This window comes from Leptidea sinapis, chromosome 33 (assembly GCF_905404315.1).
Source record: "Leptidea sinapis chromosome 33, ilLepSina1.1, whole genome shotgun sequence".
Classification (NCBI taxonomy): Eukaryota; Metazoa; Arthropoda; class Insecta; order Lepidoptera; family Pieridae; genus Leptidea; species Leptidea sinapis.
In genome coordinates, this window is record NC_066297.1 from 7,959,723 (window position 1) to 7,985,017 (window position 25,295).

At 34.7% G+C, this 25,295-nt stretch overlaps 1 protein-coding gene across 1 annotated transcript; it reads right to left on the bottom strand.

Annotated features, from left to right (window-relative positions):
- Nucleotides 1-23,165, bottom strand: LOC126974737 (CUE domain-containing protein 2). The gene is made up of 7 exons (XM_050822348.1): nt 22,790-23,165; nt 18,327-18,458; nt 16,744-16,825; nt 14,832-14,952; nt 9,047-9,210; nt 7,743-7,872; nt 1-5,398 (listed from the first exon to the last, which is right to left on the bottom strand). Exons 1-7 carry the CDS (start codon nt 22,953-22,955, stop codon nt 5,336-5,338), a joined length of 858 nt encoding a protein of 285 aa, XP_050678305.1. The 5' UTR covers nt 22,956-23,165; the 3' UTR covers nt 1-5,335.
- Nucleotides 23,166-25,295: the final 2,130 nt, after the last annotated feature.

A 25,295-nucleotide genomic window follows, 5' to 3' on the forward strand; every position in this document is an offset into this window, starting at 1 on the left:
AAGGGTTAAAGATATATTGGTACAATGCTCCATATTGGATATGACAAATGCGCGCTCATCGCAAAACTAGACTAAACTACAAATCAAATAATTTAATACAAATAAAGTAAATGCGGCTATTACGATGTGTCATCTGTGATTTTGATGCCAGGGTGTTGGCAACACTGACAGCTGTCAAATCATGTCAGTCAGAAGAACTTAAATTTAAGAAGATCCAAATGTCAGATTTTAGCCTTAACCCTCTTCTATTCTATAACTTACCTACATGGTCAACTGAAATTATTAATTATAAAATATTCTATTTTGGTCTCTATAACCATTACTATATGTCAAATTCAGGCGGAAGTATTTCAGATAATATTTGATTGGGTTTTTAATTATTAAGAAATATTAACTGGGAAATGCATCATAATATATCTTTTCCTTAATAATTCATGCTTCGTATAATGTTCGATCATTTGGTAAACTTATAAATATTATTAGTGTTACTTAATAGGATAAGACTAAGAAAAAAAAACTTAAAATAGTAATGGCTTCATCCGACAACATAAAAAGCTGTGGGCGCCATTTTGAATATTACATTTACACTTATATGATATCATAAACTTAATTCTACTAAACTGTCAGTGTTGCCACAACGACTTCATAATTTGCCCAAATTAATGTCAAATTGTCCTTTAAGCTTTGTTCATTTTATTTAAATTTGGTCAAATTATAAATGAGGCACAAAAAAATCAGATTGAATCGCGAGATTACAGACATGGTCTAAGTCAAAATGAGTTGCATCCAAAAATATACGTACATTTGTAATAAGAATTGTTGCCAGACATATACAGTGAAGCCCTACAATGGCGACACCTAATGAACACGCGGGTACAACCGTTATCATAAAAAAATAAATCATAATTGATATTTTTAAATAAACAAATTATTTAGTTAAAAAACAAAATTTTAATCAACCTTCTGTGAGCGCTACACCCCTACGAGATCTAAACGGCTACGCCTGAGCGTGGGCCAAGTGGGTTTCAGTGCCTTAATAACACGCGGCTACTAGATTACTTACAGGATGTTCTGTAATATATATATTATGGAAATATTCCAATTCTTTAGTATATACAGGGTGGCCGAGAAGTTGACGTCCAAAGCTAAAGCATATTATTGGCCAATGTTCTGGGAAGTTTTTAAAAATAGTTAAAAGCCATAGGCTCCCCATTTTTTTTTGATACCTTAACATTTTCATGAATTTAGCTGGAGCAGTTATCTTGAACTTACGACTCAATTCTAAACTAGTTCCGCATTGTCTAAACTATTCATAGGTTCTTATGTGGTTATTGCAACTGTAGTTAATAATTATCAACAATAAAATCAACTAAAAGTGTTCAAAAAAATTAGAAAAAATTCCTAAACCACAATTAGGTGACAAAAACGGATAAATGGGGAAAAAATTTATTATCTCCTAAAATACACAAAATCGTAGAATATACATAGGGGTGATTCGGATACTCATCACCATGAGGCTTTCAAATTTTAGCTTTGGACGTCAACTTCTCGGCCTGTATATTATGGAAAATTGATTTACTTAAATAGCTCTACCATTGCGTTCATTGAATGTCGCTATTGTTACAAAATATTGTATATTGTAACGAAAATAAGAAGTAGTTATTTTTTTATACTTTTAGGTAACCATATTATTTATAGAGTTGTTTTGAGCATGTTACTAACGTATACATTTCAAGTTTTTACTTTCATAAAAATATTAATTCGATTTGTGTAATGTACTTTCATCTAAACTAAGAAATCCAAAATATACTTGGCGCATCATTTTAATTTAGACTAATTTAATCAACAAAGTACTTAATAAGAAATAAATAATTATATAAATAATTCAGTTAGAATAATTATTACAGTAAATAAATTCATTAATATGGCAAGACAAATAAATGCAGTGTACATTTAATTTAATAATATATTATCATACTTAAATTTGGCAATTTACAACGATATTATTAGCACCAATTTTGGCATTAATATTTTCACTAAAACAAAACGAAACTTCAAACGACTCCTGCCCGTATGACATATAAGACTATATTATGTAAGTTCTTATATAGTAAAAGTCTTAAAACAAAAAGATTCGGGCAGAGTCTGTTTGAAAATTTTTCTATCAAAGTAAAATTCTTAGCTTGGCTAAGCTGTAGTTAGGCTTCGATAAAATTCTTCGCTTTTTAGTGTACGGTACTGCAGTGCGCTTTATATACGGAAACTTTTAAACACTCAACTTTTCCGAAGTACATACCGTATAACTTCAGCATAACGCACGAAAACCAGCAGACAATCTATAGGAGCTCATTGTGACTAAAAATCATTTTATTATTTTCATTGCCAATGTTTATGGTAGCAGAAGACTTGGGGGATGGGATATCTATTTAATTAATAAATATTCAACTCTCGAAGTCTGGCTTCTACGGTGTCTAAAGATGACCAGCATTGAGAAGTAAAATTCCCCCCATTATACTGACTAGACCACCAGTTTGGTTCTTCGATGTTAGTATTATTATTACTTATAAGCTTTCTCTGAACTTTAAAATATTAAATATTAATATAAAAAAAAAATAAAAACAAGATGGCGCGTAACCGAAAATCGTGACGATTTGCTATAAAATATCTCCCATACGTCGAAAAAGAAGTTTCACTTCAAAAATGGCAGCGAGATGGCCCAAAGGTGGAAGCCCAATAAAATTATGTCGCACAACCAATCAGCGGAAGTGGCGATTATCCAAAATAAATATCGGAACCACCACAAAGCTTAACTTTGAGCGCGCGACTAAAGAGAGATAAAGTACCTAATCTAAAATAAAATACGATCAAACCTTTCACTATTACTATAATAAAAAAATATGTTTACCGAAACCAACAGTGTTTGTATAAATTATCTATGGTTCGAGCAATAGAGCGGAAACAAATATGAAGAGCACCCAATTCTTGAGTGGGAGCTGGGATAGATAAAAAAATCCGAACAATTTTATCGAAGCAGAACTATTATTACCCCTTGGGAGAAATCGTGCCTCAATTTGAATCACATTATTCCTATACGTGTTAGTGAATTAATTGCGTAACGAGATTACAACGACTACATTCAACAATCTGATATGCAATTTGAATTTCTATTCGTCAGCGTTGACCAATCAGATCTAAGCTTTCGAGCCGCCATGAATTCGTCAGCGCTGACCAATCAGAGCTAAGTTTTCCAGCCGCCATTGTAATGTAACAGCTATTCAAACCTGTGAAACTATCTTGATCTTGAGCACTAATATCAGAAATTCAAACGACGGACGTCTAAACAACGCGCAAACCAAAAATGTCAACCCGTTATAAGTGCAGAGTTTGACAGATGTCAAATGTAAAGAAATGTCTTGAAAGTTACTCTGGTGTCTTTTCTTTTTTACTATTTGAATTGTAATCCGTTCATATATTCGGCTATATCTGTGATTGTACATTACGGGACTAGAAGATTGGTATTCAAAGTTGCCTTTAGAAGTAAGTTTATACAGCTAGATAAACTTAACGAGTTAAATAAATAAATCTTTAAGTGTGACCAGGCAGTAATTACTTCGTAAGTATTATGATAAACAAAAACCTTGAACTGATATCGAAAGTACGTTAACTAATCAGTAAATTACATCAATAACTTTTTAAATTCAAACGAGAATCCAATATTTTGATATAAAACACTCCCATACATTTAGTATGAGATTAGTAGAAAGGTCATGATAATGATAACATGGACTTCGCTTCGAATACAAAATTTTGTACTAAGAAATATATATTATTCAATTAAAAGGTATTTTTATTACTTAATAAGGAAATTAAAACTTTTCTACTAATCCCATACAAAACGTTTAATATCAGAAACTGATTTAAAATAAGTTATTGATTTCATTTTAATGATGAGGTAATAATCTTTGAATATCAGTTTAAAGTATTTTGATGTTTGTAATAGTTTCGGAATAATAGCCTGGTCACACTTAACGATTGCAGCCTGTACAACTCGTTAAGTTCAAGTAACCAAGCATCATTTTAGATGATTTTACTAAACATCTGTAGTTATTAAACTTGCTTTTCTGTTTAATTTCATACATCCTGTATAGTGTTTGTGATTACAATCAAACTCACTAACACGCATATAATCTAAGCGACAATTCAATCATTAACACCAAAACGGCGCAAACGTGAAATTGCCAAATACTAAAATTAAAAAACATAAACAACAACCACTCACAGGGTCTATAATTAAATTCAATGGCATCAGAATCACAGACGTATATAAAAACGATAAAACTATCATATAAATCACATTTATAATAAAATTATATTTAAAAATCACAGGTGTGAGAACGCTTAAAACTATAAGGAATACAAAATGGCCGCGCACGAAAAGAAAATGGCGGACGGTGGTAAAACTCCCGCCATTTTCGTTCAAGCAGCACTCTCTGTCAATAAGGTAACCTATGGCATCGCACAGTCTAAAAGATCCCAGACAATTTGTTACTATAAATTCCCTATAGATTTGAACACATTTACGCTCGCCTATATCTAATGATGCCATAGTGTTGCTATTTGTAATAATAATACTGCAAACCAGCTGCCTTTTAGAGAGCCTAGAAATAAACACGCGAAATAATAGTACACAGAAATTAAGTCGTATATGCCGACTAACACAAGGTAACAAATCAGTACTTGAAAAAGCGGAAGAAATCATATGTGTGTGCGAATCACGCGCTAAAACTACACTAACACTTACACGAAAGGACAGATGCGCCGCGAGTGTCGACAAAATGGCGTCAAAACGCGTCAAAGACACGTAGAAACGCGTAAAATCACTAAAGAATTTATACGTATTCACAACCCAATATATTGGATTTAACCTGCTTAGCATATTTTTATCTTTGAGCAATACAGCCGAAGCCGTGGGAATGCTAGAGATTTCATTTGTACGTTGTGACCTTGTCAACATAATGTGAACGCGGACAAAATACTTTGTCACATTTTCACACAAATCTGACATTAAATAAATTAATACTGAAAAAATTGTACAAAAAACAGAAACTAAACAGAAGCCGAGCAAAAGACCGCTCGGTTGTGGCAAAGTTGCCAACTCTGACAGATTTTCACACAGTTTTGACACACTTTGACGAGATTTTGACACACTTTGACGCAGGCGCGTCACATCTACAGGGCACGAAGGATGAGGTACTAATAAGAGACAAGAGGACAAGGATTGAGCGGTACTTCGTTTAGTATCCGCTTTTTCACTGTACTGACATGGTTCTAAAGGTTAAGGGCAATGTTGTTTTTTGGGTTTCTTCAACTGCTCCTCTTCAGCGCCAGACTTCGGTACCTATATAAATATATTTGCATTTAGTAAATCATATTGAAATTGCCTTATAATTATTGCCATAAAAATTGTGACAAACAAACTTGATACGCCTACTACTCGGTTAAATCGATTTAGTAAGTCTTTTATTGGGCGATGTATATGCTTCTACAATATGATCCCAGACAATGTACAAAATAATTGTCTTACGAAATTTAAAAGATTTGTTAAAAAACATTTGTGTGGGAAAGGTTTCTATAGCATAAACGATTTTCTTAATGATACCACAGACTGGGAATGAAGCGAACACCCTCAGGCTCTCTAATTATAATGTTTATTGTACGATATAACATTGTAACCCATATTTTTATAAAAAAAAGCCCGCTGAGTTTCTTGCGCCCGTTCTTCTCAGGTCTGAGGCAGTCTATTTTGAATGGGTGGTAGTTTTTGACGTTTCAGTAAGTGATTTTGAATCCTATTTTGAATAGAAATATTTGAATTTGAATAAAAATAATTACGTTTGAATTTTGAACCTGATATTCTTACATAAATATTCATGTGGTTTTTCATTTTCGTGCCAATCAGTGTCAACTATTGGGTGATCACTAGAAGCAATTAGCTAGATTTAATGGCATTTCATTTATTTATCAGTTGGAACGAGATTTCGTATCGTATCAATATTAGTTGCGACACCAGGAGTCTCCCGGCGACCTTCACGAAAATCGTCACAGAGATCACACATCTGAATCTATGGCATCTTTCTTAAGCTAATATTATCTCGAGTTAAATTCCTTGCACTGCCGCCACACAATTGTCAAAACGATGCCTTAATGTAAAAACAAATAACAATCGCACAAACTAAGGGTATGTTCCGATATGCACTGCGACCACTGTAGAGGTTAACGCCAATTTAGTATACTGTGAAGCCGTTCCTTTATAGCCAGTTATATTGGTTACTCTTTAAAACGGAACGCAATCCCATATACTGTCAGCCACGATTTTTGACACAGCATTCAAATGAGTGTATTAAAGTTTTCTAGTTCATTAAAAAAAACTGTTGATGGAGTATTGTCAAATTAAAAATATTTGGGATTAAACTGTAGGTATTGTTTATAAAACGTTAGGCACTCGAGTGGTTTTGACTGATCACGTGATCAAAGTACTGCGAGTACCTTACCTCGAAAACGCCAGTGCTGACAGTAGAATATGGCGGCGATTTATGACGTCATATATTTCCCTAAGGTACTGCGGCAGTATACTGCCAGTCCATAACGGAACGAATTTTTCTACAGTGACTGTGCAGTGCTCGCAGTGCATATCAGAACATACCCTAAACCGTTACCACCTACTCGGAGTGTTCCAAGGTCAAATGCCACAATTGTTTTTGAAGAGTTGTATTAAAAATTGTCAGTACAGAAAGTTTTAGTATGGCCCACGTATTATCGAACATATTCATTATAACAGAATTATAATAAATTATCTCGCTAAAAATATACAAAAGTAAAGCACTGTGCAATTTTTTTTCTAATATTTGTTGTAAACAACACAATATTTGAAGTTAAATTAATAACAGCGTAATTAATTAACGCCAAAAAACACTACAGAATTACATGACAGGTAGTAGTAATATTAAACATGGTGTAACTTTACACTGAGTTTATTAACAAGGTATTGTATAGTACTAAACCTTTCAAAAGGTTTTTTAAACGCGACTTACGAAAATTACTTCTTGACGCTTTCAGAGGAAAAGGAATTCAATTCATTTTGATTTTAATACCAATACTTTAGTGGAAATGATTATTTAAATATATTTCCTCCTATGGGGACGTCCACAAATTACATGGTGCATGTAGGAAGCGAAAAAGAGCCAAATATCACCCAACTCACGTGGATTTCAAGGGGGGGATTTCGGCAAATTGTGAAGAGAAAAAATAATGAGAAAATGGTAATTAATCTTAAATTGAAATAATTAAGCATAAATATAATGCAATCGAGCACGGATAAAGCAATTTGCAAAAAAAAATCGCTCGAGTTTAGAGAGGGGGGAGATGTTTGCGAAAAATCTTACGACATCTCTCCAAGGAGCGAGAGGGGGCTAAAATAGAAAATTGCCTCAAGCTATTTATGGATTCCCGCCTTTGGCATTAAAATAATCAATCTATGGAAAATTATGGCGTTCCCTTTATACAAATAATGAAGTATTAGTATTTTTAGCCTTGTATTTTATGGTATGGATTTTAAGGCATAAGCGTTTTCTTTACTCTGAATTCTATTGAGATTGGCCGTTAGGCAAGCCTTTATGCCCATGTATGCCCTTAAAAAGATTGCATTTATAGTCCGCGACACGTACTTCCGAAAGCATACATACCTCAGTATATCGTTCCCCCTTCAGAGACACAATCTTATTATCCCTGTAGCGAACCATCTTCCTCGGCTCAATTTTTGGCGCCAACGGCTTATGCTCTTTAATTTCTGCGTCTTTATCCACGTAAGAATATCTGTGAAAAGACAAACATATTTTATGTTTAAAAAGACCATGGCCCAATCGTGCAGCAAATCTCTGCCTACGCGTCTATTAGGCAGAGTTTTCGTTCAGTTGTACTTTTACCGCGCTTTGAATACAACGCCACGCAATAACAAAGTGTTCAGTGAAAAACGACACCACACTTAAAAAGGATGGAGTCGGATAGGATAGGTCGTATTTCAGGTAAATGACACTTTAAATTAACAAAATTGTGTAACTAACATGAATTTCAGGACTTTAATTTATACTTGCCGTTTGCTTATTAAACGATGTTTTGATTTATGATAGCAGTGGTAACTTAGATTTGAATTAACTCCTATTTATTAAAATGTGCATGTAAAGAATGTATTTTGTTTGTTGCCCCCAATAAATAAATAAGTGTGAATTTTATAACTTATGAAAATAAAAACGTAAAATGCACTTTCATAGAAGGGAAGAACAAATGCCACCAGTCACGAGCACGGGGAATGGGGTAAAATATCCATAAAACTTGTTTGACGAGTTTTATGGATGGGCCCCTATATGATGTTGATGTAACGAGCTCACTTGAACTTGTACACGTACATTAAACATCTTTAATAAATTAATTCCACAGTACACTTAGATACTTTAAGATCTGAGCGACTATCTCGCACCGATGTTCTCACCAGACAGACTAAACTGTCGCCCTACCAACCTCCCCTCCACCCGATCACGTTTCGTGCGCACGTAACGAATATTCCCAACTACCTGCGATTTATATTTTCGAATTTCCAACTACCCTCGATTTTTATTTCAGAAGAAAATAATACCAGTATTGAATAGTAAAAATTATTCTATATTTGTAATACTAATTTAATAAAACCTGACCAGTGGGAGGATCCTTTGCACAAGATGCCGGCTAGGTTATGAGTACCACAACGGTGCCTATTTCTGCCGTGAAGCAGTAATGTGTGTGTAGCTAGTGAAATTACTGGGAAAATGAGACTTAGCATCTTATGTCTCAAAGTGACGAGCGCAATTGTAGTGCCGCTCCGAATTTTTGGGTTTTTCGATAATCCTGAACAGCAATGCATTGTAATGGTCAGGACGTATCAATTACCATCAGACTGAATGTCCTGCTCGTCTCGTCCCTTATTGTCATAAAAAAAACGTAGTATTATACACACCTTGCAATGATCCTGTTCTTGATCTCATGATCATCCACCAGTGGCTGCTTGGCTGCTGAGTGGAGGACAGTGGCTGAAAGCGACTGGCCTTGTTCGCGACGCAACAGCAGAGTCGCCGCCGCGCGTTCAGGGTCGCCATTTGCAATCGAGACGCAATGCTTTATCTGTTGCGACCATTTTAATATTATTTCTATACTCCTCTACTTTTATCTGTCATTTTTACAGCCACGATCACTAATATAAGAACTATATTGAGTCTTTGAAAAGTCTATGGGTTTAAAAGCATTGTTTACCGTACGTACTATAATGCCAAAATAGCACAGTTGTTTTGCATAAAATGCTATAGTGCAATTGTACAACTATAGCGATATATATACGACTTTATACCACATTAGATTCTTAATATTATGTATTCAAATAAATAAAAATATCAACCGACTCAGGTGAGCGAGAGCGGAATACTGAATGCTCAGGTCAGTTTGATCAGGTTAACAATCACAACATAATATCGTAATTGGGATGAAAATGTTTTTTTTTTTTAAAGCAACAAATTACAAGAAAATTCGTGCTTTTATTTTTATTTTTTTAGCTTTAAAAATGGCTGTAAATATTAAGGTCAAAGTACGCATTTTCGTTCGACAGCGTGATGACGTCATGATTTCTCTGCTAGCCGCCGGATGCGGGGATTCGTTCGCTGGCTGCTCGTTTACGCTTGAAGCATTATATTTTTATAACGCGCATATAGTGAGTGGCTAATAATCATCAAATTCAAATATTTTTATTCAAAATAGGATTCAAAATCACTTTTTTTTTATATTAACTGGCTCCGTCGACTGAATGTCAACGATTCGGCAAACGTCATGGTGGAGAGATTATTTAAAAGGAAATGAGAGCTGATTTAAAAGGAAATGATCGGTTGAAATAGCTGTGTTTTTTTTTTGTGAACTGAAGAACAGGCAACAAGAGTTAGTACGGTTAGTAATAAACACCATAATATTAACTACCTTGTTAGTATCTAATCTAAGTTTAAGGGAGAAATGTGTGAATGTAAGTGGGAATATGTGCCTAGTAGATGCGTAGAAAGTACAATTTAATATTATTGCGAGAAATAAATTTGTAAAGAATCTTTATGAAAGGGGAATGGCATAAAGTAAGAAGAAAAGAGATGTTGATGGGGCGAGGGATATCCTTCGGTAGAAGGTCAAATAAAGGAATTGACAATTTAGGGCAATAGAAAAAATAAAAATCACTTATTGAACGTCAAAAACTACCACTCATTCAACGAAGACAGACTCAGACATGAGAAGAACGGGCTCAAGAAACTCAGCAGGTCTTTTTTTATAAAAATATGTATTAAAATGTAATATCGTACAATAAACATTTATAATTAAAGACCCTGAGGGTGCGCTTTGTTCCCAGTTTGTGGAATCATCAAGAAAATCGTGTATATTATAGTAATCTTTCCCACACAAACGTTTTTAATAATTCTTTTGAATTTCGTAACACATTTGTTTTGTACATTTTCTGGGATCATATTGTAAAATCATGTACGTCGCCCAATAAAAGACTAACTAACTAGACTTAACCGAGTAGTAGGCATTACAAGTTTATGTTTGTTCCGCGTGTAATAATGTTATTATGATTGTCATAGTTTCTAGCAATAAAACAACTAATAATTAATAAGAATTACTGTATCGTGCTTCAGTTCCAGGCTACTCTCGAATTATATAAGAATTAGTTTCCTATTGTGGTATCTGAAAGGGCTATATTTCACCGGGACACGACGGTCGCGCAATCAGTCGCGCCACCATGCAGGCATAAAAGGCAAAGGCATTTATTTTCTCAAAATCGATTCCTTTAGAATTCTTTTTGATGTCATTTCGAATAGAATTCTTAGTGATACTCACTGCTCTAATACCTCTATTATTGTTATGATTGGGAGAAGAGGGAATTTAAATAAAAATGTTCTACAAAAATTATACAATGAGTTAAATAGTTTAAAAATAGAAAATCTTATAATATTCACACTGCCATTCATACAGGATTTGCCACAGGAAAACAAAGCAAGAGACAATTTGTATAATATGTTAACCCTATTGTCTCATTCAAATTATGTGACATATAATGGTAATTTATTATGTAGTAACATACACATAATTGACATAAATAATATAATTAATCATAAATGTAAAATGTTGACATTTGATAGGTTACACCTATCTAATTTTTATAAAAGACAGATAGCTAAATCGCTATCCTTTTATTTATTTTATAACTCAGCCAATTATTTGGCAACCCGGTCCCCTGCTTCTATTGAGCAGGTTAGTAAGTCGATTAGCACTGCTTCTATTGAGCAGTCTTATAGTTTAGTTTCTGGTTTGGAATATGTTCCAAATTATTTAAACTAGTCAATAAGACAATAGGGGACTCCTCTAGCAATATAAATATACAATGTACAAGTAATAGTAAACATAATAATTGTAAAGTCATAAACCTGATGCACCAAAATATGCAAGGATTGTTAGGTAAAGAACTGGAACTGGAGTTACTAATGAACCATGAAAATATTGATATCTAATGTCTTACTGAACACTGGCTTAGAAAATATGAGCTCATTTTTAACTCCAGTGGTCATCGGGTGGCAAGTGTGTTTAGCAGAGAAAATGCAACACGTGGCGGCTCTCTTATACTTATAAGTAAATCATTTAAATTCAAAGACCGTAAAGATATTGTGGGCCTCTCTGTTGAACGTACCATTGAAATAGCCTGTGCAGAGCTTGAGTGTGCCATTGTTGTAAGTATATACAGACCCCCCGATGCATTATATGAGTTATTTGAGAGTGTATTGGAGGAGGTTCTATCAAAATTATCAGAATCTAAGAAATATATTATGATTTGTGGTGACTTTAATATTAACTTATTAGAAAAATCCACCACAAGTATTAGATTCAAATCTTTGTTTAAATCATATAATTTATCAAATATTTTCTTAGAGCCTACTAGAGTAACCAGCACCTCTAAAAGCTGTATTGATAATATTTTTACTAATTATAAACCTATTTCTCAATCAATAATTAGTAAACTGAGCTCAGACCACTTTGGTCAAATAGCCTCTTTTAATATTGCAGGGAACAAATGTACTTCAACTAAAGAGTTTATGTTTGTTCCGGTAAACAATAGGCGAATGGAGAAATATAGAGGCAATGTTTCAGAAAAACTCTTAAACTTGTATTTGAATTATAACAGTACTCCAAATGAGATGTATGGTAAGTTATTTAAAATAATTAAAACAGAGTTTGCTTCTATATTTACTTCAAAGACAATCAACTCGGGTGGTCTCTTGTCATTTAACAATTGGGCAACAGCTGGTATTCATAGGAGCAGACAACGGTTATATGAGCTATATAGTGAGAGATCATCATGTAATCATGATGCATCTTTCCTTGTATATGTGAAAAATTATTCAAAATTATTTAAGAAAGTATGTTCTATTGCTAAGTCAATGCATATTAGAGAAATAATTTAAAATGCTTCAAATAAAATAAAAATGACTTGGAAAGTTATTAACTGGGAATCTGGAAGAGCGAAAGACTGCAAGTTTGAATATAATCTAATAATAAACAATACAAAAATCCACTCTGAGCAGGAAGTAGCTTCTGCTTTTGAGAATTTTTTTCTAAAATTCCAGTTTCCATCTCCAGCACCCTTGTCTCCTCCACCAGTGTTGCCGAGTCTTTTGGAAAATGTTAAGGAATGTAAACAAAATTTCAAATTCAGTGTTGTTAGCCCAGCAGAAATAATTAAAACTTTCAGATCCTTAGAAATGAAAAAAACTGCTGATATATGGGGCATATCTGTAAAAATAATAAGTTCTGTTATTGACGTCATAGCACCATATCTAGCACTAGTTTTTAATAGCTGTATTGAACATGGCGTGTTTCCTGACCTTCTGAAGTATATTAAAATTACACCAATATTTAAATCGGGACTCACTTCTGACCCGAATAACTATCGCCCTGTTTCGGTGTTGCCGACCCTTAGTAAAATTTTTGAAAAAATTATTTTAAGCCAAATGCTTACTCACTTTAACACTTATAAGTTACTTCATATAAAACAATTTGGCTTTACTAGGGGACGCTCGACTACGGATGCAGGTGTTGAACTCATCAGGAATATTTTTGAGGCCTGGGAGGAATCACAGAATGCACTTGGTATCTTCTGTGATTTATCTAAGGCTTTTGATTGTGTTCAACATTCAACGCTGGTCAGGAAGCTATGCCACTATGGTATAAGAGGATCTGCACTCGATCTTTTGATCTCATATTTAAATAATAGGATTCAGAGGGTCGAGGTGAATGGCAGGAGATCTCCTGGGACTCCTCTCGGTATGGGGGTACCACAAGGGTCTATTCTTGGACCCTTCCTCTTCCTGATGTACCTAACCTTGTAGAAAAAAAACACAAGGCGGTATTGTTTGCGGATGACACTTCACTTATATTCAAAGTGAAACGAAGCCAAGTTTTATATGACGAAGTAAACAAAGCTCTATCTGACATCGTTTTCTGGTTTAGCGCCAATAACTTATTGTTAAATAATCATAAAACCAAATATATTAAATTCACCGCGCCAGATGTCAAAAATGTAGATGCGAATATTTTATTAAATGGAGAGGTGGTAAAACCAGTGGAAACTGCTATATTTCTTGGCATTACTCTTGATTCCAAATTGCAGTGGGGCCCCCATATTGAAGGATTGGCGAATAGGCTTAGTTCTGCAGCATATGCGGTTAAGAAAATCAGACGGTTAACTGACATAGATACGGCGAGATTAGTATACTTTAGTTATTTTCATAGTATTATGTCCTATGGTATATTGTTATGGGGCAGTGCGGCCGATATTAATACTATCTTTGTGCTGCAGAAGAGGGCTATTCGCGCGATTTATAACCTAGGTCCTAAAGAATCATTAAGAGAAAAATTTAAAGAAATAAACATTTTGACTGTTGCTTCTCAATACATTTTTGATAATGTTTTGTATGTTCATAAGCACATTGAGGAATTCTATAGAAACTGTGACATTCATAATGTTAACACGAGGAACAAACATAAACTTGTTATGCCTACTACTCGGTTGGGTCGAGTTAGTAAGTTTTTTGTTGGGCGATGTATATGCTTCTACAATATGATCCCAGAAAATGTACAAAACAAATGTGTTACGAAATTTAAAAGAATTGTTACAAAACGTTTGTGTGGGAAAGGTTATTATAGCATAAACGATTTTCTTAATGACACCACGGACTGGGAATAAAGCGAACACCCTCAGGCTCTTTAATTATAAATGTTTATTGTACGATATTACATTGAAATCCATTTTTTATATATAAAAAAAAAGCCCGCTGAGTTTCTTGCGCCCATTCTTCTCAGGTCTGAGGCAGTCTCTTTTGAATGGGTGGTTTGGATTTTGACGTTCAATAAGTGATTATAAATCCTATTTTGAATAAAAATATTTGAATTTGAATATACTACATGGTGTCGGTAAGCTACCAAACTAAACATCATATAGGCACCAGAGTTATGACGCGTCCGAGCTGATCACGCCACCTAATTGGTCGCACAACCAGGCGGTCACCAGGTGGGTAACACTCCATAAAGCTACCACCAGCAACAGGTTGCGCCAAAAAGCAATCTTTAATAAGCGTTTATAGATTATAAGGATAGTTGTGGCTGACGGGAAGAAGACCTTTCAACATATGCCAGTACATCTTCTATTGCTGTCAAATACCCACCTCCATAGTACAGGTGTTGGGGAACATCTCAATAAGCATGTTGACCTGTTCGGAATACTCCTCCGTGTCCATGGGAGCACGACGCGTAGAGCATTCTGAACTTTCAGAGCTAGAATGTGACCTGCAAACGAACATGGTGTCTTCATAATTGAGGCCATGAGAACCAGACACGCTTTGAACATGTGTCACTTAATATATTTGTCATTGGGTTAGTACTTCATAAGAAATGTAGATGGCTCTGTTAAATGTTACGTTATATTATAAAACGCGCTATTAATATTTTTTCTTATTTTGTAAATTTAAAAAAAAATTACACTTGAGCAACAGCCGGCGTACCGCAGGGTAGCTGCTTGTCACCCCTTCCATAGGCTAAATACACAGATGATATCCCGCTCGAACCGATGGCAACTCTGGCGCTGTTTGCAGATGACGCGGCGGCGACTATCAGTAAACATGGGCAAAACCCAGGCGCTCGCGACCGGGAGTGTGCTCACAGGCCAGCATAGGTTGCAGCTAAACGGACAGGACATGCGTGGTCTCCGATGTTAAAGTACCTCGGGGTCACCATCGACCGCCGGCTTAACATGAACGAGCACGTCACGAACGTTGACAAACGTCGCGATGGCCTTACTTCGTCCAGCGCTCTCCTCAAGCCTCCCTGTGAGGGTGAAGGTCTTGGTGTACAAGACCCACCTACGCAGCCGGCTCACGTCCGCCGCGCCTGCATGGTACGCGCTCGTGAGCCAAACAAATCAGAAAAGGCTACAAACTGGCCCCTGACAGCCACCGCTACCCGCGCGAACTCGTGCGGGACGAGGATGAAGAGTGACGTGTTTGCGCCCGGCCCAGCTGATCGCCTATCTTCTTCTTCGGGGCTGATCGCCAGGGCCCGCGCAAACCGGCGACAACTCACCGGACATGACATCAGAGCTGAGGGAACAGGCGCTTCCTCAGCTCCAAAAGATAACCTAAACGGGGCGCAAAAGCTCCCCCCACACATGTTACTATTAATTTTAATAAAAAATTAAGAAGAGGACAGCAGGGAACAACGTTCCCCAATGACCCGCCCGTCTCCACGTGCAACGTGGGCACTGTCCGACTTCAATGATGGTTTGGTCATTGGTGGAGCATTAGCTATGAAGGTATGAAAGGTATCAAAACATCGACATAAGATCAAAATACCATTCTTGAAAAGTTAGTGAAACCCCTTAGCAACACCATGTTCAATAACCAAGAATAGTCCTTCCAGCAAGACTCGGCGCCGGGTCATAAAGCTCGGTCTACAATCTTGGTTGGAAACGAACATTTCGGATTTCATCAAAGCTGTCCGTCGTCTTGTCCAGATCTTAATCCGCTGGATTATGATTTATGGTCAGTTTTAGAGAGTACGGCTTGCTCTAAACGCCATAATAATTTGGAGTTCCTAAAGCAATCCGTACGATTGGCAGTGAAGAATGTTTTCATGGAAAGAGTGCGTGCTTCTATTGATAACTGGCCCTAACGTTTAAAGGACTGTATTGCAGCCAATGGAGATCAAATTATATTTAAAATTGTTTTATATTTATGTATTAGACTAACACACTGTAAAAGTAATAAATGTTATTTGCAACAGATTTTTTTTTTCTTTGTTTCAGTATTTATGGCATGCCTAGATATATATTAAATACTAGCTGACCCGACAGACGTTGTTCTGTTCATAATAACAAAAACTCTTGCGGATGGAATTTTGGAAAATCCGAAAATCTTAGCTGACCTCTACTCGGTGAAAAGAATATTCCTACCAAATTTCAAGTCTTTAGCTCTAATGGTTCCAGAGATATCGTGATGAGTGACTATATACGTGGAAATCTCTTATATATATATATATATAGATAATGTATATTTAGGATGAAATTATTTCAAAACTACTTACCGGCTAGCCTTCGTACCGGTCGGTAGAAGTTCGCTGATGTTCTGCAAAGTAAGACTTATCTTGTCGCTGCCAGCCGAATCATCTGCGATATAATGTTATAAAAGCTTAGAATATTGATTTTTAATACGAAGTGAATATGAATATACAAATTTTAATTTGCGACCGCGGCTCTCGGGTTCCGTCCGAGCACTCGTCCACTGAGCCAACTGTGCGAGTGACGCATCGACCGTAAAATCTTTGTATGTCTTGTTCAACTCTCAGGTTGTGGCTCCATCTACAGGATCTACTTTACAGTTGATAACCTGCTCAACACCAACAACTGCCTATTAGGAAATTAACTTAAGACCCGCATCATCTATACAAAAATTTGTATATTTAATCACAGAACTGCGGGATAGCACATAAAATATTTTATAAAAATATTTTTCATAATATGGACACTGAAAATCTTTTTAAGGTATAAAAAAACACACACTTCCAGACATACATTTAATAATTACTTAATATACATAATGATATGATGCATATATATCGCCCAAAAGGATTCCTAACTCGACTTAGACAAGTAGTAGGCATTATAAGTTTATGTCTGTTTGATGGTAAAATTATGGTTGTGAAAGTTTCTAGCAAATTCACTTATGCGCCTATGTACATAGCATTATCATAATATATTGAGAAGCAACAGTCAAAATGTTTATTGGAGTTCACTCCTTAAGAAACGATTTTCATATAAGGCGCCCGGTATGAGAAAAATATGGAGAGTAAAATCTACTCATCAAATGGGATAGTAACGTTTTTCTCATTTAAATAAAAACAGACTTTGTCTGCTTACAAATAAGGCAATAATTAGCATTGTATTTTCCTGTCGGCCACCTAGCGTTACTTTTGAAAATTATTTTATTTTGCAATAAGAAGTGTTGTCGCTAATGTACGTTAGTTTCCTAAAGTTTATTAGATGGCGTTGAGCTACGGACACCCCATCTAACTTCAAATTAAAAACAAATAACAGTCTACTGTTATTTGTTTTTAATTTGAAGTGACACTAGATGACGTTAACGTAATCTATTAAACGTCATCTAGTGTCACTTTCATAAACTATTTCGTATTTCCAAATCAAACACTGTATCTATCAAGTAATACGTCAACATAACGGATAATAGATGGCGCTGATCACAGATTTGTAATAATTAGGTACCTGACCATAAGAAAAACCACTATGAAATTATTTTATATTTTTAATATCTAATTTTTTTTTATTAATACGCTTTTATTAACTTCTGCTGTATGTCTGTTAGTAACCGTCTCCATTGGACTTGATTTTGTTTAGTACCTGTTCAACGACAATCGTTCTTGAGGAGTAAACTCCAGTCGTGCATCGAAGCTGACACACACACTTTTTTTTTCTTAAAATTTTGCTCTCAATGATTTTTAGGACCTATAAGTTTAATAGCGTTTTAATTCCGTTTTAATTAGCGCGAATAGCCCTCTTCTGCTGCACTAAGATGGCATTAATATCGGTAGAGTCTTAGTAATAGGATCCAGTATGTTACAGTTTCAGTGTGGAACAATAAATAAATTCTTACCATGAGCAGAGTTGCTATCACTCTCATCATGCTGAGAGACTTCGGCCTCTAGCTCCATCAGCCACGAGCACACCACACCCTCATCAATGTTTGCAAAGTCAGGAATGTATGCAGACATAAATTCAATAAAACCTAAAAATTCAAATTAATCAATATTTTATGTACAGTAGTTACTTCTCGGGTACTTGCTTTTCGAAGCAACTATTCGAGAAAGGCAAAGAATACAATAGAATATTTTATTGCTGTTTTGTAGATAACACCAAAGCTTACTACTTAAGTAGACTCACTGGAGCACGAGGTAATACAACAAGCCCTAAAAGATTTAGGAGTTCAGAACGAATATGCTAGAATACTGCGAAATATTTACACAAATAACAAAACAAAACTAAGACTGAAGAAAGTGGGTAACGCAATAAAACAGGAAAGAAGTGTGAAGCAGTAAAGGCCACAGCAGGTAGTACACGGTCAAGATTCGCTAGTGACGGAGAAGAAATGTGGGAGGTCTTTGTCCAAAGAGGCACATTGTCGGATGTCGAGGCAGAAGACTACTTTCAGCTTTAGTTTATATATTTTAGTTTTAATTTAAATTATAATTCTCTCTCCAATGTCCGTGGTCTGTTTCCAAAATATTTTCCAGTAAAATTGTTTATAGAATGGAGATATATATAATTAAATTTAACAACAGAGCAACTAGAACTTGTCGCAATAGACGCAAAAAAATCTATTACTAATTTATAGTATAACAATATAATAATAAAACACATCTAAACACATATTTTAGTTTATATATATATACTAGTGGACCCGAGAGACGTTGTCCTGTACACACTCCTTAAATTTGAAAAATCGGTCCAGCCGTTAGGAGGAGTTCACTAACATACACATGAGCAGGAGAATTATATTATATGGACAGAATTGAGAATCTAAACCAATCTCAAATTCACTGGAACACAAAACAAAATCATCAAAATCGGTCGTTAGTCGTTTAGGAGGTAGTTCAATTGTGAATCTAAACCATTCTCGAATTCACCTGAAGACACACAGAAAGTTTCATCAAATTTAGGAGGAGTTCTGTTACAACAGACGCACAAAAGAAATATATATTTTAGAAACACTGGCGCTCCACACTGTTCTATTACTTGTATTGTAATAAATTATATCAATCCATTCCTTTAATATTATTACAGAAGGTCTAATGTATATACATTATAAAATCTTATCTTGCCTAGTACCAAAACATTGGGTTTGGCTTTGGAAGACCATGGTGTGGTTTAGAATAGTGATTTTCAAACTGTTTAAGGCAAGAAACCCCATTTCCAAAATGAACAGATACCAGACCCTAATTGACTATGTGGATATCAGACCAGGGGTGTTACGGTTATTCACATGTGCATACATAGGCTGCACTAAAAGTATTGGGAATGGAATATTTGAACTGTTCCTGTCATATTAAAATCTTTTTAATTGAAAACTCCTTCGTTTTAAAAATCGAATAGCATTTATTTATTTAAAAAAAAGATTCTCGGTCTTGTCACAAGGTCTTGTCAAACTTGTATAGTCGTTGAAAAAATGGAATTGACTCGAGAAAATTCTAGAGTGATGATTTATTATGACTTTCGAAGTGGTTTAATACAAAAACAGTGTGTTGACCGGATGATTTCTGCATTTGCTGATGAAGCCCCATCCAAAACCACAATTTATCGCTGGTTTGTTGAATTTCTACGTGGACGTGTCAAGCTCAGTGATGATCCCCGTCAAGGTGGTCCAAAAACTGCAGTCAACCAAAGAAAACGTTGATGCTGTGCGTAAGCTGATTGAGGAAGATCGACATATGACATACCGCGAAATTCAGGCAACTTTAGACATTGGCATGAATCAAATACAAATAATCTTGCATGATCAATTAGATGTAAAAACGTTGTTTTCCCGATGTATACCGCATTTGCTCTGTGAAGAGCAAAATATGCTGTATACAACATCGTATCAGGTGACGAATCCTGGATATACGCGTACGAAATGAGTTAAAGCCAACAAAAATTGTTCGTTCACGGAGTGTTGCAAAAAAAATGGTGGCCACGTTTGTCTCCAAAAACCAGCCATGTTGCGACTATTCCTCTTGAGGGACAAAGAACGGTTAATGCAGAATGGTATACTAGCATTTGTTTACCACAGGTCGTTTCTGAATTCCGTAAAGAGAACTGCAACTGCCGCATCATCCTTCATCACCACAATGCGAGTTCTCACACCGCGCAGAGAACAAAAGAGTTTTTAGAGCAAGAAAAACATAGAATTATTAGACCATCATACATACAGCCCCGACCTAAGCCCTAATGATTTCTATACTTTCCCTAAAATAAAGAATAAATTGCGTGGTCTGAGATTTTCATCACCTGAAGAAGCTGTGGACGCCTACAAAACGTCCATTTTGGAGACCCCAACCTCCGAATGGAATGGTTGCTTCAAATATTGGTTCCATCGTATGGAAAAATGTGTCAATAAATACATTTTTAAATAGTAATGTTGTGTCACTTCCTTGATTCCCGAAATTTTCAGTGCCGCCCTCGTATGTGGAATATTCTTGAATGACTTGCAAAGGACTTGAAAAAGAAAGTGGGCGGGGCTAGATGGCTTGAGCGAGTTTCAAAGATAAAAGATGTGTTAAGTTTTTATGCTAATGATAATCACATTTGGAAATAATGGAATGCTGCCTTGAACTATTGAAACCTATCAAAGAAGCCACTCGTGAAATGAGCAGCTCTCCAGCACTCATATCATCTGTGATTTCTATCATTCAAATGCTTATGAAAAAACTTGACTAGCAAAAGCACCGGATACTGATGCTATTCGGTTGGCAGTCTTAGACCCTATTGCCACTGGTTCTCATAATATATCGTCGCTAAATTTTGAAAAAACTAAAAGAATGAGAATGGGAGCTGACTTTGATCTGGAACAAGGCATATCCGGTATAGGTATGAAGACTTGTTAAAAAGAGATCTTGCCATGATGTTAGATTCATTGAGTGAAGATGAAGGTGAAGGAGAACCTGACAACAGTAGCCCCGACGCCCTTCTCCAAAAGGAATTAGTCATTTATCGCAATAAAAAAAGATTGGATGAAAATCCACTTTTGGTGGAAGGTAATGGTGAATTTAAAACTCTCAACAAATTGGCACAAACATATTTTCACATCCACCAGCCAGTGCTCCCAGCGAACAACTGTTTAGTGGAGCTGGGTTAATATATGACCCACTCCGAAATAGCTTGGAGGCTGAGAAGGCTGCCATTTTATTATTTATCAAATATAATTCCCAGATTTTTTTATTTAATTACTGAAATTAGTTTCTCTATATTTTTTAAGTAAAAGTATTTAAATATATATTGTTTTTGTGTTTTATAAGTTTTTAAGTATGTGTTATTTTTTAAGTCTTGTAGGCTATAAGTATTAAATACAACTAAAAATTGTTTTAGCTTTGTTTGTTAGTACTTAATAAAAAAAAATAAAATTATTTTCATTTATTCATGGACTTAAAATTGAAATATCTTTAAAAAAATCCTGAAATCTGCATCTGCATTTACGGATGTGAACATTAATAATTTGCATCAGCATCAGTATCTATGGATTTCAAAATATTTGCATCCGCAACAACCCTGTATCAGACACTGATAACCTCATAGCCATAGTACCTCAAGAATGGTCTTGAGTTTTTTTTTGAAGCATAACATGCATCCTTGTAAAATATTAGTAATTTTTTATATTATTCAGTTTTTACATAACACAATTTATATGAGCTTCAAATAAGAACTTGTGATAATTATTACACCCTTAAAGTCAGTAATCTTTTACATTGACCCCTCGAAAACCCATTTCAATTCAAAGAGGTATATTGGCCACTTTGGGAATCCTTGATGAGAAAGATACTGATGCAAAGCAAGTTGCTGCAAGATTGAGATTAGTTGCACTACACGATCAACTGCCAAGCCGTTGCAGTTCACTACCCTCTGCAAATCCGGTAAATGTTACTGGGTGTGTCCTTGATTCAATTTTAATCTTAACTTTATATATAATATATATAGAATAATCCCAAAATGTGCAATCTTTTGCTTCTGTCCTTGTAAAGGAAGTGGAAAAATAAAGGATTAAAATATTTCACAATTATAAGTTACATAAACTGATTAATAATATAAGCTTAAAACAATTTATTTTTAATCCGTATCTTACCTGTCCCGTCCGAGCGCTCTTCTACAGAGCCAACCGTTCGAGTGACATATGGTTCGTAAATATGGGTATGTCTTGTACAACACTCAGAACCTGACAGTTGAACAAGACATACCAATATTTAAACATACCAATGGGTCGCGGGTTCAAGTCCCGCATCGATCATAAATTTTGGTTACAAATTTAATTTATTCCCTGAAGTGAGAAATACCTATCACTTTAAGAATAACAAATTGTATGTATCTTACCTTCAATATCGAAGCAAGAGTCCTGAGATGCTGATTCTATTATAGAAATAACATAAGAAAGGGCTATATCATCTATAACACTAATGTTAGCCGTAGGGATATTTTTCGTGATAAAATGAAACAAACTCTCCTTAATAAGGCTTTCCTGTTGCGCTATGGTACTCATTTTATTCGAAAAGAAAGTTGCTTTATTAATTAAACGAGTTAAAATGAACACTAACTACTTTTATCGTTACGGGTCGGTAAACAAGCTTATGAAAGCTTTAAATTACTAAAACTTAAACTTAAAATATATAGTTGCAGCTTATATTCTACAAATGTCTACTATTGCGTTGAATTAAATATATATATTGATTATTTCAACGAGAAAAACTGTACCCCTACGAAAAGCTAAGAAAATCAATATGTACAATGTTATTTTTTAAGTGTCAAAATGTCAATTTTGAAGTTTTCAATTTAGCCATAAAAGGCCTTTAAACTATTTACTCAGAGTAATAATTTTGCACAATCCATTCTGGCGATAAAAATTCTCATTATCTTTACACTCACAGTATCAAGATTGTTTTTATTCCAAATTTATAACTATAATTCAAAATACGTGCTTCATGTCTTTATTTCTTCAAATTCTCTCTTTTGTTTTGCTTTTTTACTTAAAACTTTTCTTACAATTATATATTAATATTCTAATATAATAGCTTATGAGAAAAAGTGGTTAAGATACTTTTTTGCGAAACTTTACATTTCAACTAACTGAATAACTACCATATCTACCTATTTATGGATTACCGATTATTAAGCCCTGAAAATTACTAGAATATCTAGGACACAGAAGCATATTATTGAAGCACTGGAAACTTAAAGGGCAAAAAGTAGAATACCAAATAAAGATTTATTAGAAAATCACTGCAGTAACAACAGTTGGATAGGACCCGTATTCTCAATAAAAATATTCTCAACGGCTTATAGTAATGTTACATTGAAACGTATATCGATAAGAGTATGGTATCAAAATTAATGAGATAAGTATATGCCACCAACGTTTTAAAGGCGATAATATTACTTTTCTCTGAAAGCAGCTTTAAGGTAGAGCTTTCCTGGCTTAGAGCCAAAATCTCCTTTTTATTGATGAAACCTTATGCAGTCTACCAATTACATCTATTTTAAAAGTTTTTACTTGGAAAACATTAAATTGAATTTTATGTAACTAGATAAACAACGTAAAAGGGTTACAGGGGTAAGAAATTGCCGTTTAAAAATTATAAAATATATATCAACAGGTTGTCGCTAAGCGGTTGGCTCAAAGATCAAATACATTTGCCTCTGTCTGTGGCCCTGCTACCGATAGCTCAACCCTTGGGAATGAATCCGCTGCCGGCGGCACTCCAAGTTAATAATATTTTGTTTTTGTATCTATCTAATAATATAACACATAGTTTTTATATTTTAAAAACTTAGATTTATGAAAGAAAATAAATACATATGAATAGAAATAACAAATGAAACAATATATTTCCTATTAATAGTAATGGTAGTTTTCCAATTACAGAGCATAATGCGACTCAGTGCGGCACAATGCCGAATTGTGCTGATGCTTAATTGGAACATGAATTACTTTTAAAATGCACTAGCAGAGTACGTGTATACTAGTTCAGTGTTGAAAAAAAATATTTCTAGAGTTAGCAATCTAATAAGAAAAAAGATGTTGTCTTCTTCATTTTGTTAAATATGTTCATTTCCACGAAAACATTTATAGTGTCTCCTTCATTAAATGATTCGATCAAGCCATTCGAGCAATGTTGACAAAAGTTTATTTTTGTTCAATAAATTTGTGTATACTTTAGAATTCTAAAATGAAATTATTGTATCCACATTTTAAATGTGGTATATAAAATGAAATAGTCAATGTTTTTACTTTCATTAGTTTTAGTTTTATATATTTAGAGCTTTGGTGACAAGACCATCAGCTCAAACCAACATACAATATTTATTATTAAGAATATTTAAATCATTTTTCGGTAAGTTTGTATCTTTATCCATACTTACATTTTTTTTACACAGTCTGAATTTCTATTTCTAAAAAAACTACGACGAATCGAAAGCTTGTAAAATTTTTTCAACAATAAACAATATTACTACCTATAGTAAATAAAATTTGGATCAATGCCAACTTATAGAAAAAACACACGTTAATTTTCTGCCACTGAGTTGGGATCTATTCTACGCATCACGCGAAAGCAGTACTTTTGAGAGTGCTCGATTGTGCGAAGCATTATTGTAGATGGAACACTCAATGTTGAGCATTATGCTGCATATTGCGCTCTACAATAGTGCTGTAATTGGAAAACAGTCAATATGACAACACCTAAGAAAACTGTCAAAGCTATTGCTATCTAAAAGGGGCACATGGGGCTACTTCTATAGTGTCAATATTCTATTCAAGTCAAGATTCCAATAATTTCCATAATTGTGTTGACATTAATTGACATTTGACAAATGACAAAGTTGT